Genomic DNA, 20,421 nt, shown 5'->3' on the forward strand with positions numbered 1-20,421 from the left:
AAAAGTAAGCCTTTTCTGGTTGGCCTGTTGCTCCCACAACCTGTACAAATTCATCACTTTTAGGTACCAGTTCTTGATTTAAAACCGAAAAAGTTGCTCCCGTATCAATCAAAAAGTCCAATTCCTTTTTACCTTCCCCTAGCTCCATTTTAACCAGTGGGTCTGCTAGGGTACGGCCCACCGGTCCCCCTCATTCACTTTCCTGCTGTGTGGTAGTAGTAGTGGCCACCAGCCTTTCCTTTAGTTGGGGGCATTCTCGCTTCCAGTGTCCCGTCTGTAGGCAGTATGCACATTGATCTGGCCCTACTCTAGCTGGGTGGGGTTGGAGTCTCCCTCTCCCTCCTACTGGGTTGCCTCTACCTCTTCCCCTAGTTCCAGGTTCCGAGTAACCTGTCTTCTGAGCTGCCACTGCTACAGCCACTACTCGAGCTATCTTCCTGTCTTCTTTTTTCTTCTCCTCCACTTCTCTATTATTATATACTTTCCATGCCTCATTCAGCAACGCCTCCAGGTTTTTATTTTCTGGATGTTCAAGCTTTTGTAATTTCTTCCTGATGTCTGGGTTACTCTGTCCCATCATTAATCCTAACAGGTGTTGTTTCCCTTCTTCCGTTGCTGGGTCCAGGGGTGTGTATTGTCTCATGGCTGCCCTAAGTCTATCCAAAAACTCTGATGGGGTCTCATCCTTTCCCTGTCTGATGTCATATAACATCGACCAATTGATAGCCTTAGGGATCGCATTACGCAAGCCCATCACTATTAGTTTTCTATACTGCACCAGTTGCCGATAATGCTCTTCGTTGCCCGGGTCCCATTCTGGTTTACTGCTGGGGAAATTATCTTCTAGTCTCCCTGATAATACTTGAGCATGTCGTTTTCCTGTCTCCAATACGAGTTCCCTTTCTGTATCTGTCAATTCTGACAGCATTACCTCTATATCTTCCCAATCAATATCTAAATTCCTTGCCATTAATTCAAACCTCTTCGCTACTCCCTCTGGATTTCTCCTGAAGTTCCTTGCCTCATCCCTCCAATTGTTCAGATCACTCGTGGAGAACGGCACCTTTACCCTAGTCCTTTCTCCTACCATTGGCATAAGTTGTCGGAGAGGAGCTATTGTATGGTTCCCTTCCTCTCTTTGCTGTGCTTCCCTCCGTGCTGCAGATCTGGTATAATACGAGTGGCTGGTCTCCTCTCTGGGATCTTCTTCCTGTGTCTCAATGTCTTCCCTATTCTTTCTCTTCTCTTTTCTCTTTCCCTTTCCTTGTTCTTCATCTTCCCCTTCTATTTCAGTTAACTCTTTTCCTACTACTCCCCTAGCATGGTTTACACAATCCAACCGCCTTTCGTTCTGCATCTGTCGCCTTTCTTCCCGCATCTGCCGGCGCCTATTTTGTTCTGGGCTACTGTCCTCCTCATCCTCTATTCCTCTTCCATCTCTCTTATCCTCTATCTGAATTACTATATTCAGCTTCTGTGAGCTGCTCTCTGCCTCCCTTTCGCATGTCTCGCTGTCATTCTTCTCACTATATTCCAACTTAGAGATGCCGCCTCCCAGTGAGTTACTTTTATCTCCAGTCCTCGGTGTGCTACTTTTGTCTTCAGTCCTCGGTGTGTTGGTTTCTATTCTACAGGAACTTGATTTTCTTAAACTCCCATTCCTAGGTGTGGTACCGTCCCCACATGGGCTTAGTTCGGGCAGGCTGCGTGTCTCCCCTCGGCTCTCTGCTCCATGTGGACTGCCTTCTTCCTTTTCAGCTTCTAGTCTGGGTGGGCTGTCAGCATCCCTGTAGCTTCTCGACCCCTGTGGACTATCCGGTCCCTGCGGGCTGCTTTCCCTCCTGTCAATCCCCGATTTTAATGGGCTATCTTCCCCCCAACTGTTGTCTAGTCTCTGAGGGCTGTGCCCAAACCTGGATTTCCACCATCGGTCCAGTTCTCTTAATGGGCTAGGATCCTCTTGTTCCTCTTTTGGCTTGGGAAGAGGCCCTTCCCGTCCTGGGGCGAATGGATGGTACTCCCACAGGCTTATTTCGCTCTCTTTTCTACTATCTCTTCTTGTTAATTTAAGACATTGTTGCCCAATGCTACATGCATCACAGCAACGTTCTTTAGGCTTTGAACCTTTCTTATCCTTTTCCAGGGCTAGTACCAGGGGGTCCTGAGGTGCTACGTTTACCCCACACTCTCTTTGCCACTCCGGTTTGTTTCTTAGGGTAAAGAACATGTCAGCATACATCACTTCGTCCCATTTATTAAGTCGACGGAGGAAGAGCATCAGTTGTAGAATAGTGTTATAATTAGTTGTTCCCTCCGGTGGCCATTTCTCATTGTCATCTAACTTATACAACGGCCACTACTGTGTGCAATATTTAAGGAGTGTCTTTTTACTTATGTTTCCCCCTGGAATCCCTCCCAAGTCCTTCCAGTGCTTTAAGATACATCCTAAGGGGGTTTTCATATTTACGTCCTTACTCTGTTGACCTCCCATGGCTATTCCCTGTGTCTGTTTAACCCGATCAGTCCCTTTCTCACAAGCACTGTGAGCCAATGCAGAGTGGGACTCCCTCTTGCTTCGCAGCGATGCTGCGTTTCATTCACTCTCACCCACACCCACACATCTTTATGAAATAGTTCCTACCTTATGGTCTATATCAGAACAGACTGTTTTACCAGGTTTGGTCACGAGAGGTTGCCTACAGACCGTGAGATACCGGTTTGCCAGATTCATGCAATCGCAACCGTAGACAGTATAAAGATGTTTTCTGTAAGATTTCGCAACAGACACATAGAACAGACACAAAAAGATCACCGGCTGACAGACCTCTCAGAGAGCAATCTTAGTTCTTAACCCTTAATCCACAGTATTATAACTTTAAACACAATATTAAAACAGTTTCCCACACAGTAAAAACAGACCAAAGATACCAAGATAAACAAATACTCCTTCCAGCAGGACTCTAACCTGCGTTTTCTTTCTTTTTTTTTTTTTTTTTCTGCGTTCACAAAACCAAATGCTGGGACTCTAGCCCAGTAGCTGGGACTCTAACCGAGTAGCAGGACTTTAACCTGCATTTCTATTACCGGGACTCTAACCCAGTAGCAGGACTTTAACCTGCGTTTCTATTTCTGGGACTCTAACCCAGTAGGGATTCTTTACCGGGGCGTCCCCCATCTTTCCCTTCGGGCAGTCACGTCTGACCCCCGTTTCCCAACAAAGCGCTTTATTCCAAAACCAATAAACAATTGAAATACCTCTTAATTGGAGCAGGAGATGCAGGGTACTCTTCGTCCACCAAAAGCACTGGTCCGGGGGGGAGTCTCTTCTGACAAAAATTCGTCAGGGCGCCCAGAGAGTCCCAACCCCGGACTCGGCCCGGGAGGACTTCTCAGGGCCCGGATCTCCTGTCTGGTCCCATCTGGGTCGCCAGAAATGATACCGAATTTTGCCCCAAAAGGCGAGAATAACTGTTCAAGAGACAGCCTAAGTCAGATAAGCAGGAGGTATTTTATTGCGACGCGTCGGAGAAATCACAAAATGGATTTCTGAGTTTCCTGTAACAAAACAAGCTTTTTATACAGTTTTGAATATAGGATTACATCAGATCATATACATCATCATTTCTTTGCATGCATATTCATAGGGGGTGTGGTGTAGGCGGAGCGTGGGCGGGGACACTTCTTTTGAGGATCATCTTGGTGGTCGTTCCGGTTGCCTTCATCATGGGCTAGGGTCTCCTGATGAGTCTTCCTCTTTAAACTTTTGAACTCCTCTCCTAATTTGGTCAATTCTCGGTGTACTTGGCTTGGTCTCTATGGCTTGGCAAAGTCCTTAGGGTCAGTTTGACACTGTTGGCTCTGAACATGCTTAGCCCATCAGTTCTTCCTAACCCTATCTCTTTCCTGTCATAGTGTTCCATGCTTTAGCTGATTAATTACTCTATGTGTTTCCTAACATTATGCCTCCCTCAAATGCCTCACATTCTATGTTTTAACTCATGATTTCTTGAAGGCTATCTGTTTTGGGGGCTTCACAACCAACTGCCACCGTAAGATACACGATACACTCTTTTTACTGATGGTTCTTGCCGCATTGTGGGAATGAAACGAAAGTGGAAGGCAGCCGTATGGAGCCCCACACGACAGGTCACAGAGGCCACTGAAGGAGAAGGTGGATCAAGCCAACTTGCTGAACTCAAAGCTGTTCAACTGGCCCTGGACATTGCAGAAAGAGGGAAGTGGCCAAAGCTCTACATCTACACTAATTCATGGATGGCAGACAATGCTTTGTGGGGATGGCTGGAGAGGTGGAAAGAGGCTAATTGGCAGAATAGAGGAAAACCAATTTGGGCTGCTGATGAGTGGAAAGACATCGCTACCAGGGTAGGGAGGCTACCTGTGAAATTCTGCCATGTAGATGCCCATGTACCCAAGAGTAGGGCCAATGAGGAGCACCAAAACAATGAGCAGGTAGACCAAGCTGCAAAGATAGGGGTGTCCAAAATAGACCTAGATTGGGAACATAAGGGAGAGTTATTCCTAGCTAGATGGGCCCATGATGCCTCAGGCCACCAGGGCAGAGATGCCACCTATAAGTGGGCACGAGACCGAGGGGTAGATCTAACCATGGACAGTATTTCTCAGGTTATCCATGACTGTGAGACATGTGCTGCCATCAAGCAGGCCAAGCGAGCGAATCCCCTGTGGTACGGTGGGCGGTGGTTCAAGTACAAGTATGGGGAGGCCTGGCAGATTGACTACATCACACTGCCTCAGACACGCCAGGGCAAGTGCTATGTGCTGACCATGGTAGAAGCCACCACTGGATGGTTGGAAACCTACCTTGTGCCTCATGCTACGGCCCGTAACACCATCCTGGGCCTTGAAAAGCAAGTCCTGTGGACACATGGTACCCCTGAGAGGACTGAGTCAGACAACGGGACTCATTTCAAGAACAGCCTTATCAACACCTGGGCTAGGGAACATGGCATTGAATGGGTGTACCATATCCCCTACCATGCACCAGCTGCTGGCAAAGTGAAGAGATACAATGGGCTGTTAAAAACCACCTTGAAAGCATTAGGTGGGGGATCTTTCAAAAATTGGGAGCAGCATTTAGCAAAGGCCACCTGGTTGGTTAACACCTGAGTCTCTACTAAATGAGTGGGCCCTGCCCAATCTGAGCCTTTGCATAGAGTAGATGGAGACAAAGTCCCAGTGGTACATGTCAGAGGTTTGTTTGGAAAGACAGTTTGGATCAATTCTGCCTCGAGTACAGACAAACCCATTTGTGGGGTTGTTTTTGCTCAGGGACCAGGTTGCACATGGGGGATAATGCAAAGAGATGGAAGAACACGATGTGTACCTTAGGTAGATCTGATTGTTGGGTGAGAACTCTGTGTAAATATCACTGTTTGCTGAATGTTACTGCCATTGTCTGTGTATAGCTGTATATTGGATGTGTAATGTATGTGTTTGTCGAGTTAGAATATATATTAGTTTTAGTAGTAAGCTGACGATATGGGGATAAGGGGTGGAATGTTCTGGGTTGGCTATATGATGCTTTTATCCCCAATCGTCTGTTCTGTTTATGCTGAATAATAAGTTTTGCACCTTTAAGACTTCTTGCAGAGAGTGAAGGGGGGAGAGAAGAAGCATGCACTTTGTTTTCATACACTGCACTCACTCCTCCGCATTCCTGCTCCTGGACTGTGTTGTCTGCGGATGGACAGACAGCAGGACAGAGCTCTCCTTTGTTTTAGTTAGTTTTACCTAGCTGAGGGAAAGAAGTTCCCTGGACTGTGGGTTTTTTTTCCCTTTTCTTTGGACCTGTTTAAACCTGCTCTGGACTGAACACCCACAAGAGCACTGGCAGCACGCAGCTGTGGCCCACTGGGCAGGGTCTGGGCTGCCCCATTTCCAGCATCGGAGGGACTGATAAGAGACCGAGTGAGCCAAGGTGCAATCCGGGGAGGGGACTTTCTGAGTTTGTCATCTCTTTTGGACCAGCAAGGGGTTTTATTGTTTAATATTGTTTAGGTTTTATTGTTTAATAAACAGGGTTTTTTCCACTTTTCTCCAAGGAGGTATTTTCTCCTGGACTGGTTGGGGGGAGGGGCTAATTGAATCTGCTTTCCTAGAGGAGTCCCTTTGGGGGTTCTCTCCAAAATTTGCCCCGAACTAGGACAACACCCCAGCTAAATCTTTCAGCCTAAGACAACCTGTCATTGACTAAAACATACATCTGCAGAACATGGAGAAGAACAAGTGAGTGCAACATGTAGCCTGTACACTGGCTGTGATTGCGATAGTAAAAACACTGTGATATAGAAATCCAAGATGGAAGATGAGTGTTGCAGAATGTGTGTTGTTCCTAAAAAATTGAAATTAAAGTGAGCTTGGTGTGACGCTGCTGAGTCAGGGACGGAAAGAAAGACTCCAGTCTTCAGGTGGATCAGAAGGCAAAACAGAATAATCCCTTTATTAGCAAGAAGTTGCGAGCTTTATAGTCTCACTCGCTAAGCTGAGACCTGATTGGTCTCAAAGTGAAAACATCTCACACTACTGGCATACTATGGATAGCACACTGTGGAGAACCATAACTATAAAAAATGGTTACAGAAAGAGAGATAATAATTGTTTTAATTTTTTTCCTCTAAGATTCCCAGGCTCAGCCTGGGAGAAATTATCTCTGTTCTTTCTTCGACTGAACTGAGAATATCCATACTTGGTGGGGAAGTACTGTTACTTTTATAATCAGCTAAAGAAATAGATGTGGTATGAATAAAATACATTCATTTTGAATTAAAATATTTGGCAGAAGGTATTATTAATGCAATGTAGCAGAGTAAGATTTAAAGCTAACGAGTCCTTTGCCTGTAACTTCTTAAGTCAAAGAGTGATGTTTATTTTGATAGTAAGTTAAAATACTGTAAGAATTGTAATATGAAGTTACCTTGAATTGGATGTTCACAAACTGGGTTTGCTTTAAGTAAACATCGGTTTAGAAGTCATTTGCTTTTGAAACAATCTTTCATAAACTAAGGAAAAAATTTTGACAGTGAGGTGCTCAGATATTGGAACAGTTTGTCTAGAGCTGTCTTGGATACTCCATTCTTGGAGATGATTGGAACCTGACTAGACACAAAGCCCTGGGAAAACGAATGTAACTTTGTTATTAGCTGTGCTTTGGGCACAGAGTTAGAACAGACGACCTCATAATATTTGCTTCAGCCTAAATTACTCTGTCATTTTTAAGTTCTGTCTAGTTAGTAAAGCCTATTGGACTACATATCTTTTCATATAAAGAGCACTCAAATTCTTTGAACTCAAAGATGCTGTTAAGGATATTAGAATTTATTTGGGGGAAGAGAAGAATTGATCTACAAAGAAAACTCACTAAGGTACCAGGTCAACCGGTTAGCTTCTCTCTCTGCTTCTAATTTGGTTCAACTTTTCCCCCACTGTGTTAGGGGATTAAGCTAAACTGAATTACTTTCTTTGTTGTAGTAAAAAGCACACATGAAGTTTGTTACCATAGCTCAGCTGACATACCGTATTTCACTGTTGCTCTAATAACTTGATTAAATGCCTAAGTTTTTGAGTGTTATTTATTAGGATTAAGTTGAAATACTTGATATGGTGCAATATGGAAAACTATAATCTAGCTAGAAATTAGTAAAAGAATTGTAGAGAAGGAGCCAGTAGAGGTGGTTAGTAGAATTAGAAGAGTGATTATCAGAGGAATAGTTGCAGTGGAGTACTCTAGGGATTGATCTTGAGTCTTATTTATGGTGCATTGTGATATTTGATGCAAGGGAAATATTGTCAACACACAGGTAACTTTACAAGAAGCTGCTCTGAGGAAGCTAGATTCTTTGGAAAAAAGTTTGGAGCAGAGTGAGTGGCACAGCTGAAACCTCAAATTATCCATAGAGTTTTTGCCATCTGTAGTAATGAAAAAATAGATAATACTAGGATATGGGCAATGAAAAATTGCAAGAAAGATTGGTGGAAGAGGGAGCTAGAAAAATAGTCTGGAGAGAGGTAAGTTCATCTTGGCAAATATGATGAGCCACTAATCACCAAACAGGGATTAAAAACTCTTTTAAGTTAAATGACAGTGACACAAAAATATTTTGATTATAAATTAATTAACTGAAAGTATCTGGTCATCTTTATGTTAAAAGGTTCTCAGTAAGACCATGGGGAGAAAAAGAAGCATTAAGTTAGAAAAGATGTTGATATGAATTTCTGTAACATAGCACAACAATTTTTAAAAATGAAGTAGCAGTCAATTCTAGAATATTTTTCTTGTGGTCTTGCAAACTCAGTCACTACACTAGCTCTGCATGGTGTTGCAGAAGCAAGGGGAACAGATTTGATAAAATAAACATGGTCATAGAATTATATTAGCCTTAGAAATAAAATTATTTGAGCTGCTAATTCTACACCATGATAAGGAAGTTTGGTACAAAAATAGCACAGAAGAACTTAAACTGTTAGCACAATCTTGTTAATAGTCCTCATAATGATCACAATCTCTTCACAATATTAAACACTGAAAACTGTCAGGCAACTCTAATCAAATATATATATATATATTTCTGAGAACAAAAACATTTTAGTTGATAGACTGATACTATTACCTCATAGTGTGTTGTTAACACTGTATTGTATTTTGTAATAGTAACGTAAGCTTGATTTCATGTAACTTGTGACAGATTAATGCTTCCTGAGCAGGTCCCTGTTCTTTCTCTCTCTCCCATTATTTATTTTCCTCTGCTTCCATATGTATAACTTATGTGGGTTCTAGCACTCAGCAGACTGTTTTGTGAGCTACAATGCTTCTAACATTTCCACCACGATAGAAAATGAACTCAGGAAAAAAATAATTTAAAAAAATCTAGTTTTCTGCTAGATTAATGAGTTAAATCAGTGCAATGAATAGCTTGACAAGTAGCAGAATTAGCACTAGGGATGAAATAGGATGACATAACCAGGTTTGGTATATGGGAGGAAGGAGGAATAAGAGTGAGGAGGAAGACATTTCCTTGTTGGCAGTATTAGACTGGTAATTTGTTCAAGTGCAGTCTGAGATAGTCTGCTGCCTGTTTTCCCAATGTAATGTACTTTTAGTAGGTACGCATGATAATGTGAATTACCTCAGAACGTATGACTATTTTACACTTCTGTACTGTTAGTTATGTAGATAATACAGCCTAATTTTATAAATTGTCATTCACTTTTACCATCATAAAATAGTCTTCCTGGATTTTCTGATGGAGTCTGATTTCTCACTTTAAACTGACAAAATAGATAAACTGTTTATATACATCAAGCAGTGGTGGGAGCTACACCAGAGTGAGTGAGGTCTTTTCCTTCGACTGTTATGCTAAGAAGTTGAAAATGAAATGAAACATAATTGTGAGTACAACTCACAACTGAATTAAATTTGGATGAAATGCAAGTGGCTTTTAAAGCAAACAGGGGCTTAAGATGGGAAAAGGTGGAGTCCGGGTGTGTAAGTACAATAATAATATTTTCTCTGTGTGTTTCTGCTGTAAGAAATTTTTAAAAATATATTGAAGCTATTGGGTTCTGCTGTAATTAAAATTACAAAATCAGGGTTTTTTTTTAAATAAAAGTTATTAAATGAAAGGGAGTTATGGAAATGTCTTTTGCAAAAATAATAGCAACTATAGTTAAAAGGTGCTTTGTTTCTGATAGCTATGTCAGAGAGAATATTGCAGTCTTTAGGAAAGAAATACTGTAACTCATTCCTTTTCGTTTTGAGCATAATCATGCTGAAATTCCACTTTGAGTGTTTGCTTCCAACAAGATTTCATTTAACTATTTTTTTCTAAAAATTAGAGGATACTACCTCCTTGATAGTCATGGAATTGTTTTTGAATAATCTTTTAATAGTGCTATGGAGATGTGAAACTCTATATAGACTCTAAAATATTGAAAATCAGTACAGGAAGTATACTAAAAAATTCATAATAATCACTCAATCCCCTATTTAATATAATTGTTCCAGATAGTGATATTTTGCCCAGTTCACTTTATTTGTTTAAAAATAGCTATTTTATAGGATTTTAATAATGATGCAAAGTTATAAATCATTATAGGACAACAATATTAGTCTTAGTTCAAATAATAAATCTTAGAATCCATAATTTTATTTCCACTATTAATATTTATTTATTTTTATTAAATAGCTACATAGTAATGTTTTACCTGCACATTAAAGAGAAGCAAATTAGTTTCAGCATGTGCCTGGAAGATTGCCAGACCTCTGGTAGCAGTTGTCTTGCTTGATTTGACTGCCCGTTCTTTTGATGCTTCATGTTGAGAGGCAGTGGACTTCTGTTTGAGTGAGTGGGGCCAGCTTTTATAATTTTCAACTTTTGTGGGAAACCTCCCACATCAGAAATATTTAAACTTTCTCTTCCTTAAATTTAAGAGTTCTGAGCTATTTTTCACAGAAGTCTTTAAAATCTCATTACTTTAATATGATTTACTGAAAAACATCATGCAAGTGCATATCAGTAATGAGCTCCCATAGAAAAGCAGTATTTTTCTTAATTTGACAGGTATATCAGTTTTGTTGAAGAACCACTAAAACATTTAAAAACTTATTGGTCATGAAAAGATAACTGTGTAAGACTTGTGTATTATTTTGAATGAAAGGCTTGAGATCTTTTCAAGCAGTGGAACACAGCTACCACCACTCCTTGCTAAGAAGAAAGTCATTGCCTGCGCAATATATTTCCATTCACATAAACTTCAAAATGATACAGCCTTTTTAATGGGGTGGATAAGAGGTAATAAAAGTAATTACAGTGTATGATAGCTATTCCAGGTCTGTTTGTAGAACAGACAAGTATGAATCAAATCTGGGAGTTTGAAATGTTTAGGCATTAGATGAGTATGTTGGATTAATCTAATTACTTACTGTCTTTTTCCAATGTAGCCAGCAGCCAGCGTCAGGTGTAGCTTATTCCCATCCAAGTACAGTTGCCAGCTACACTGTCCACCAAGCACCAGTTGCTGCGCACACTGTCACTGCAGCCTATGCTCCAGCAGCAGCTACAGTTGCAGTAGCCAGGCCTGCTCCAGTAGCTGTTGCAGCTGCTGCAACAGCTGCTGCTTATGGAGGCTATCCTACAGCGCACACAGCTACAGATTATGGTTATACACAGAGGCAACAAGAAGCTCCACCACCACCACCTCCTGTCACTACGCAGAACTACCAGGTGTGTTTTTTTAAAAAAAATAATTGTGTAATTTTCAAATTATATGTTAAAAGGAGGAGGCCTGTTTGGATAAGAGAATGTGGTGATATTTATATTTTTTTCTTCCATGGCTCACAGCTAAAACTGTGATAGAATGTGAAGTGACTGCTGTTCTGTGTGGTGTGTATAGAGGATTATCAGCAGTAATACTGATAAGATTTAGACATTCACACAATAAACAATGCATTGACATTTATCTCCAGATTATTTTGTGAAGTACTGCTGAAATACTTGTCTTGGCTAGCCTGTCTGTCATGGTTTGACGCTGGCGCAATGCCAGTGCTTCCATGAAAATATATGCTCCCTGGTGTCTGCTGTGAGATGTGACTAGGAATAAGCAAAGCAGGCCCCCACTTAGAAATAAAGAAAACTTTATTAACTAAACTGCAACTCTAAGTAACAAGAAACATACAGGGAAAATGAAAACTTTCCAAAACCATTTCTTTCTCTCTCTACCAAATTTCTAATACATCTATCTCTTAAAATCACCAACTCTTGATCTATCACTACTCTCTAGGTAATCAATTCTCAGTTCATCAAGAGGAGAGGAGTCTTTCTTGTGCTATAGGCTTCCCCTGGAAACACCGTTGAAACTTCTTGTGTTTCCATGTCACTCGTGGCACCACTCGGAAAACATCTGCTATCGTGACCTCTTCTTTTCATGTCCAGTGCTCTCACTACTGAACATGGACCAGAGCTGCTTCTAGGGTCATCTTTTTTAAGGATGCTTTGTCTCATTCTAAAAAGAGCACAGTCTCACTTTTGGGACACCTGTCCCCCCCAAATTTCACCCCCTGGGTCCGAGGGGTCTCAACACTGAACCCTCTTGGGTCTGAGCCATCGCCTCCCCCTGGATGCAGTCTCTGTGTCACAAGGAACATGGTTCTGTCCATGGCTATAGCAAGAAGAGTGCAGCAAAAGCCACTCCATCATCTCTTCCCACTTAAGATTCTTCTTTACTCTTGCGCATCTTCACTCACCCGAACCTTCATCATACTCGCCCATTTCTTCCTCTATTTAATCTCTATCTCTCTTCTAAGAAAGGTTAATGTTCTGAAAGGTTTTCATTGTCCAAAAAAGGGTTAAAAGCTCGGGCTCTGCCCTCCCAAAGCTCCCACTCGCGGCCGCGGCTGGCTGGACACCTTCTCGCTGCTCCCTCCCCTTTTCTCTGCCGGCCGGGCTGGGCTGCCAGCACATCATATCAAATTTCAAGGTCTCACAGGCTCTCTCTCTCTCTCTGTCTCCTGGGGGAGGGGGGGGGGGCTGCCCGATGCCTCTCGATGCTCTTCCATCCTTCTATCCTCAGGGCCCGGCCTACCTCATGGCGCATGGCTTCCCCTCCCCCACCCAGCCAGGAGCTGGGCAGGGGAGGTCCGACCTGCTTCCCTTGCCAGACCCAAGAGAGCTTCCCCCGGGAGTGCTCTGCTTTTTAACCCCTGTGTTCTCCGAAGCGTATCCATTGTCCCCAGTGGCCACACCAGGTGCCAATATTCAAATCTGAACACCCATTGGTGTGACCACAGCATATCCCAGAAAACCTACTTCCTCTCAAACCACGGCACTGTCCAAGTGGCATGCAGTTAAATGGGTCATGGAACTGATTTAGATGAAAAAACTGTTCCAATAAAATTTTTCAGTGGGAGATAGTAGTTCCTTTGTCAGATTCCTGGTTGCCACAGGAGCTCTAGCACCAAATGTAAGAGGATAGAAGATTACTCTAGGAGAGGAACTGTCTTTTGAGTAGATTTTGGGTACCCTTTGTGAGATGTCTGCCTACCTTTGTGTGGCTACAGGATTTTACAAAAGGAAACTGTTGTGTTTTCATCTCGCTCTGACCTTTACTGACACTTCTTTGCATTGAATCTAGCAGTTGTCAGCATTTGAGTGGGTCAGTTCAGGATAAGGATTCCACAGAAGGTTAACCAACTTAAAAAGGAACAGCATCTTTCCATGGGATTGACAGACTTCTGCAGAATTTCCTTGGTTCTGCATAGTTGTGGTGCCAATGCAAGAGATGGATGTGGGATCATGTAGGGTGAGGAGAGATGTGATGGTACCTCAGACAACTTCCCATTCTTACACTAGCTTAAATGTCTTATGAAACAACATCCTGTCAGTGACTGGTATTACTCTTCAGAAATAAAGAAACTTAGAAGTACAAATCAGTGCTGCATCAGTTTTGCAGTCGGAAGATTTCAGTATGTAGTGGTTATCTTGGGACTTATTTAAGATAACTGTTTACTCCAAAGAGCAAGAAGTTGCAGTCTTTTCTGTCTGTCTAAATTGACACAATGTAAGGGTATATACACATCAGTAACCCTAGCCCATTGGTTTCAGACAGCTTAGATGCAGAAAGATGAGCAGTTTTACATGGCCAGGTAGTTTCCTATTAGAAATGTGAACTTTATTTGTATTTTAGCAGCTTTTTTTGTTACATTATCTAGACTCTAATTTGCATTTTTATTTGTTTAAAGCTACTATACTGTTGCTGTATGTTATTAATTCCCTTGTAGGACTTTGAACTTTGTTACATATGGTAATGAACCAAAATGTAGGAGTCTTTCCAGTAGCATATTTACACATAATTACAAGGTTGTTAAACTAGTCAGTTATTAGATGCATTCAGATAGATAATAGTCCCCTAAATTAAAGTAAAATACTACAAGAAAGACATTGAGGCACTGGAGTGTGTCCAAAGAAGGGCAGTGAAAATGGTGAAGGGTCTGGAACATAAGTCTTCTGAGGAGTGGCTGAGGGAGCTAGGGTTGTGTAGCCTGGAGAAGAGGCTGAGGGGAAATCTTACTGCTCTGAAAAGAGGTTGTAGTGAGGTGGGTCTCAGTCTCATTTCACAAGTAACAATTGACAATACAAAAGGAAATGGCCTCAAGTTGAACCAGGGGAGGTTTAGTTTGGATATTAGGAAACATTTATTTATGGGAATGGTTCTAAAGCATTGGAACAGGCTGCCCCGGGAAGTGGTGGAGTCACCATTCCTGGAAATGTTCAAAAAATGTGTGGATATGGTTTAGTAGTGAACATGGTGGTAGTGCTCGGTTGACTGTTGGACCTGGTGATCTTAGAGGTCTTTTCTAACCATAATGATTCTATGATTTCATTCACCAGCACCCCCAAGTCCTTGGCAGGGCTGCTCTCAATTTCTTCATTCCTTACCCTGTATTGATACAAGAGATTGCCCAGACCCAGGTGCAGCACCTTGCACTTAGTCTTGTTGAACCTCATGAGTTTCCCATGGGCCACATCTTGGGCTTGTCCAGGTTGCTCTGGATGGCATCCCATCCTTCAGGAATGTTAACTGTACTGCTCAGCTTGGTGCCATCTGCAAACTTGCCGAGGGTGCACTCGATCCTTTCATCTACGTCATTGATGAAGACATTGAATAGCACTGGGTCCCAATACGAACCCCTGAGTGACACCACTTGTCACCAATGTCCATTGGGACACTGAGCTGTTGACAGATACACTCTGGATGCAACCATCCAAGCAATTCCTTATCCACTGAACAGCCCACCCATCGAATCCTCTCTCCAACTGAGAGAGAAGGATGTTGTGGGGGACCATGTCAAAGGCTTTACAGAAGTCTAAATAAAGGATATCTGTAGCCCTTCCCTTGTCCACTGATGGAGTCACTCCATCGTAGATGGCCACTAGGTTGGTCAGACTTGCCCTTGGTGAAGCCATGCTGATTGTCCTGAATCACCTGCCTGTCCTCCATGTGCCTTAGCAGAGCTTCTAAGAGGATCTTTTTCAGGATCTTCTCAGGCACAGATGTGATGCTAACAGGGCTGTAGTTCTCAGGGTCTTCATTTCTATCCTTTTTTAAGATGAGTGCAAGGTTTCCCTTTTTCCAGTCTCCTGGGACTTCATATGACAGCCATGACTTTTCAAATACAATGGAGAATGGCTTGGTGATCATGAACCTGATCTTCTCTTACAGTGAGAGGGACTTTGCTCTCCCAGTCTGTCTTGCAGTCTATCCACTTGAGAAGTGTGGGAAGAAAGGTTGCCATTGAAGACTGAGTCAAAAAAGCTGTAGAGTACCTCAGCCTTTTCCTCATTATTATTGAGAGTTTGCCAGTCTTGCTTATCAGGAGTGGTACATCATCTTTGATCTTCCTTTTCTGGCTGACATACCTGTAGAAGTCCTTCCTGTTATTCTTTGCCTCCTTTTTCAAGTTCAGCTCCTGCTGCACCTTGGTCTTCCACGCATCATCCTGACACAACCGGTGTCTCTATATGCTTTCCAGGACACCTGCTCTTGATTCCATTGCCTGTGCATTTCCCTCTTGCCCTTTAGTTTGACTCAGCCATGCTGATCTCTTGCCTTCTTTGCCTGACTTGTGCTGGGGGATTGCAAGCTCTCTTTGCTCAATGGAAGACTTCTTAAAGATCTGCCAGCTCTGTTCTGCTCCTTGGCCCTGAGGGCAGTTTCTCAGGGGGATCATATTGACTAACTCCTTGAACAGCTGGAAGCTTATTTTCCCAAAATTCTGGGTCTTGACTCAGCCTGACCCATATTCCTCAGGACTGCAAATTCTATGAGTGCATGATCACTGCAGCCTAGGCTGCCTCCAATCTTGATGACCCTCATTAGCTCACTTACACTGGTGACCATCAGGTCCAGTATTGCATCCCCTCTGGTAGTGCTGTCTATTAGCTGGCTTAAGAAGTTATCCTCCATGCATTTCAGGAGTCTTCTGGATTGCCTACAGTTCACTGTGCTACTTTCTCAGCAGATGTCGGAGTGGTTGAAGCCCCCCAGCAGGACAAGAACCTGCGATTGCGATGTCTCCTGTAGCTGGAGCAAGAAGGCTTTGTCAATAGGCTTCTCCTGATTGAGCGGCCTGTAGTAAGCACCAACCACAGGGTTCCCTTTTTCAGCTCTGTCTCTATTTCTCACTTATAAGCTTTCAACCTTCTCATGGCTGTTCTTCAGAGACAGCTCTTCATAATCTATCCATTTCTTGACAAAGGGGACAACCCCTCCACCCCTCTTTTTATCTCTGTCCTTTCTAAACAGTCTGTAGCCATCAATAACCACACTCCAGTCATGGGATTTGTCCCACCAAGTTTCAGTAATGGCAACAAGGTTGTAGCTTTGTAGCAGCATGGAGACTTCCAACTCCTGTTTGTTGCCTATGCTGCGTGCATTGGTGTAAAGGCATCTCAGCTGGGCTGTCAGCATATCACCGTTTTTATAGGAACACCTCTCCTCTGAGGTGTTTCCCTAGTGACTTCTATTACCTCAGGAGCCCCTGGCTCATCTCTGTAAGTCTTCAGGTGTGCTTCAGTGTGGCTAGCACATCTCAGAGTCACTGGCTGAAGGCCCTCGCTATCACTCCATCCCTCTAATTTTGATGTGCTGTCCCACCGCTTGTCAAGGACAAGACTGATATTATCCCTCTTCCCCTGTCATGTCTGGTTTAAAGCTCTATATCAATGAGTGCTACTAGCTCCTGAGCAAAGACCCTCTTTCTCTTTTGAAAAAGGGGAATCCCATCTGATTCCAGCATGCCTTGTGTCATATAGGCCATTCCATTATACAAACACGTGAAATTGTGGCAGCGACACCAGCCATAGAGCCATGTATTAGACTGGGTTCATCTGTTTCTTCCAATGTCTCTGCCCACAACTGGGAGGATAGAGGAGAAAATAACCTGTGCTCCATATTCCCTTACAAGCTATCCCAAGGCCCTGAAGTCTCTTTTGATTGCCTTTGGATTACATATTGTGATTTCATCACCACCCATGTGGAAGACCAATAATGGGTAGTATTCTGAGGGCTGTACCAGGCTAGAGAACTTTCCCAGTCATGTCTTTAACCCTGGCCCCAGGGAGGCAGCACACTTCCTTAAGAGGAGGATCCATCCAGCATATTGTACCCTCTGTTCACCTTAGAAGGCAACTGCCTACAGCTGCAACCTGTCTTTTCCTCATGGAGGTGGTTGTTATACAGAGGATAGGCCTTTCTGATTCTGGCAACACCTCTGGCATAGATGGACCTCTGTCCTCATCATCCTTTGACTGGCCTTCTACATCTTCGTACCTATTGTACAGAGGCACCTGGGAGGGTGAGGTGGGCAAGGAGGGGATTCACCTGATGCCCCGAGCGAGGACTTGCCTCCATTCACCCCTTTTCTTTGAGCTACTGCCTTCTACTTGCCCAAAGGGAAAAATATAGGACCTCCTTGATATTTTTTTTCTGGTGGCTCTTCCTGTCGCAGGGAGGGCCAAGCCATGGTTCCATGTTTTTAAACTTGTGAATATATTGCGGTTTGTGGAGATCTGTGGTGGGTTTTTTCCTTCGTATTTTACAGGAATGCAGTCTGATATAGTCATGAAAAACTAGTGTGCACTGAGCTGCTTTTTGGTAACAAAAATAATTTGGAAGGGGAAAAGTAGTTTAATAGCATGAGATTAACTCCTATATTATGTCTGAAAAAGACCATTCAGGCGTGTCTTCAGGCCTGAAGTATCTGTAAACATAAATTTAATTTCTTTAATACATATATTGGTATATAATGTATCTGTAAATATTTTTAAAATCTACTTAAGTAGAATAGAAGAAAAATCTTTGACTCTGCTAATGATTTTTCTTATTCCAGATATATAGTTAAGGAGAAATTTGATGGGTGTTCTTTTTTGAATTTTTAGGATTCCTATTCTTATGTTCGATCTACTGCCCCAGCTGTAGTTTATGACAGCAAACAATATTATCAACAGCCAACAGCAACTGCTGCGGCTGTGGCTGCTGCTGCACAGCCTCAACCTTCAGTGGCTGAGTCATACTACCAGACAGGTAGGTGGCATGAATTAACTCCTGTCATTATATACAGTCTGTATACTATTTTAATAGCTTAAAATATGTCTTTGATGATTTCATATTATCAGATTTATTTATTGTTTTGACATGTAATCCCTGTCAATATGTAGAAAAAACTTGATTCACCTAGAACTTGAACATTATTGTGACATTGCCATAAGTAACTATCTTTGAGGTTTGGCTTGTTATTAATACACTCAAAACATACTTCTAGGCAAAAATTTTTGCTGAAGTAGGTTGAAAAAGTCAGTGCTGGTTTCAGATGCTAACTTGGTTAGAAAGACTTTTTAAAAAATTTTTCAGTTAATGTATATAGTTCTTTAATTATCGATATCACAAATGCTACAAAACATAAATCCTATTTACTTTTTTTTAATTATAATTAGAAATAATAGCCAAGTTTAGATGTACTTTGGTTTAGTGTGTACTCCAGTGAAACCATTGAAGGAGAAGGTTGTTTAAAAACATGGCAGCACAGTTAAAAATACATAAATAAATCTGAGGCTTGCTAGTGTGAGCTTCGATGTGATTAAACCATTGTGGGATATATGGTAGCTGAAGCATAACCATTACTGTAAAAAAAACAAACAATACCCAATCAAAAAAAGGCAAAACCCAACCAAACTAAAACAAAACCCACCTTGTTAATGTGTTTATTCCCTAGCATATCATTAAGTATCGCTTCATATGCTTTGCATTTTATTCAGCTAAAGCATATCAATGTTTGTACACTTCTATTTTCTATCCTAATTAGCTCCAAAAGCAGGATATAGCCAAGGGGCAACTCAGTATACCCAAGCCCAGCAAACACGACAAGTGACAGCTATAAAACCTGCAACCCCAAGTCCAGCAACAACGACATTTTCTATATATCCAGTATCTTCTACTGTGCAGCCAGTAGCAGCTGCAGCTACTGTTGTTCCATCCTATACTCAAAGTGCAACATACAGTACAACAGCGGTTACTTACTCTGGTAAGAATTTTGCATATTATATTGTTGGGATCTTTGCATTTGTTACAGGAGAGGATATAAATACTCAGCATTTTAGCAGTTTATGTTCAATTGCTTCATAGTCTATAGAGAAATATCAACCAGCTAAATCATAATAATGGTAAAATATTTTTATGTATCTCTAAAGAGGTTTGATGCTTGTATGTGCCTATTTTGTTCCATGTGAGAATATACAGAGTGTTGGCATTACTACATGCACAAATATTTTGTGATTTACTGTGAAGTTTGGAGAGAAAAGATGGGGGATAGAAAAAATATGGAAATACAAATATAATCTTGGGAAATTTGGAGCATGCTGCCATCAAGCAGCAATTACAGAGACAAGAAGGAGCAGTCAAATATAAATTTTTTAAGTTTGGGTTGTCTTGACCCAAGACGGGAGGAGAATGGGTGCTACAAAGAAAAACTTTCCTTCAAACACTAGAAATCCAAAAAGTAGTTAAAGGTGAGAAGATGTTAATTTTATGGCCAGATGGTAATTAACTGGCATATTATAGCTAACTTTAACTATTTGTTTTGGTTTGTTTTCAGTTTAAAAAGGGATTGTAAGACATCATCGAAACAGAGCTTTATTAGAGGATTAAAATAGTTGAATGAGTAGATCTATAAAGTTTATGGGAAAACTGGCTCAAAAGGTATGAAAGCCCAGTTTCCTTGATTTACTAAAGTTTGATACTAGAAATCAAGGAGTGTCTAGACAGGGTGTGCTACAACTCATTTGAAATAGAACAGCTAATGCTATTACATTCTATCTTTTATCTTATTTTTTTTCCCTTAGTCTACATAATATCTTTCCTTTTCTCTTTGGAACTTGAACAGTTAATCTGGCTCTGGAAGACTGCTTATTTCAAGTGACCTTTGATAAATCTTTGTCCTGGTTTAGGGCAAACTTGTTAAAGAATCTGAAAAGGAGGGCCCCTCCAGAAAGCAAAACCCACACAGCCCCTCCCCCCAACTGTTCGGGAAAAAAATTCCTCGGAGAGAGGTGGAAAGAACCTGTTTATTTGACTGGCCCAGCACCCCCCAGCACACAAAATGAACAATACCCGATGACACCGCTCTGAGAAAGATGACAAAATCAGAAAGTCTCTTTCGGGGGTGGTTGCTCTGTTCTCAGTCCCTCTGGCAGTGGGGCAGCTGCCGCAGGCCAAAACGATGCAAACTCTCCATGTTCCCAGGTCCCAGTCCGGAGCAGGTTCGAGATGGTCGAAGAAGAGGAGAGGAGAAACAGTCCAGGAAGGATTTTGGACTGTTTAGCTAGAGCTAGC

At 42.0% G+C, this 20,421-nt stretch overlaps 1 protein-coding gene and 1 non-coding gene across 2 annotated transcripts in view; both read left to right on the forward strand.

Moving 5' to 3' along the window:
* LOC134431468 (zinc finger RNA-binding protein-like) overlaps window positions 1–20,421 on the forward strand; it is an 81,667-nt gene that overhangs the window by 30,712 nt on the left and 30,534 nt on the right. The window contains exons 3-5 of the mRNA XM_063179480.1: window positions 10,979–11,261; window positions 17,973–18,117; window positions 18,896–19,114. Coding sequence (XP_063035550.1) covers window positions 10,979–11,261; window positions 17,973–18,117; window positions 18,896–19,114 — 647 coding nt within the window. The remainder of the gene's footprint in view (window positions 1–10,978; window positions 11,262–17,972; window positions 18,118–18,895; window positions 19,115–20,421) is intronic.
* LOC134431560 (small nucleolar RNA SNORA66) lies at window positions 8,322–8,463 on the forward strand. The gene has a single exon (XR_010031015.1). It is a non-coding gene; the product is annotated as a small nucleolar RNA SNORA66 (small nucleolar RNA).

This window comes from Melospiza melodia, chromosome W (assembly GCF_035770615.1).
Source record: "Melospiza melodia melodia isolate bMelMel2 chromosome W, bMelMel2.pri, whole genome shotgun sequence".
Lineage (NCBI taxonomy): Eukaryota > Metazoa > Chordata > Aves > Passeriformes > Passerellidae > Melospiza > Melospiza melodia.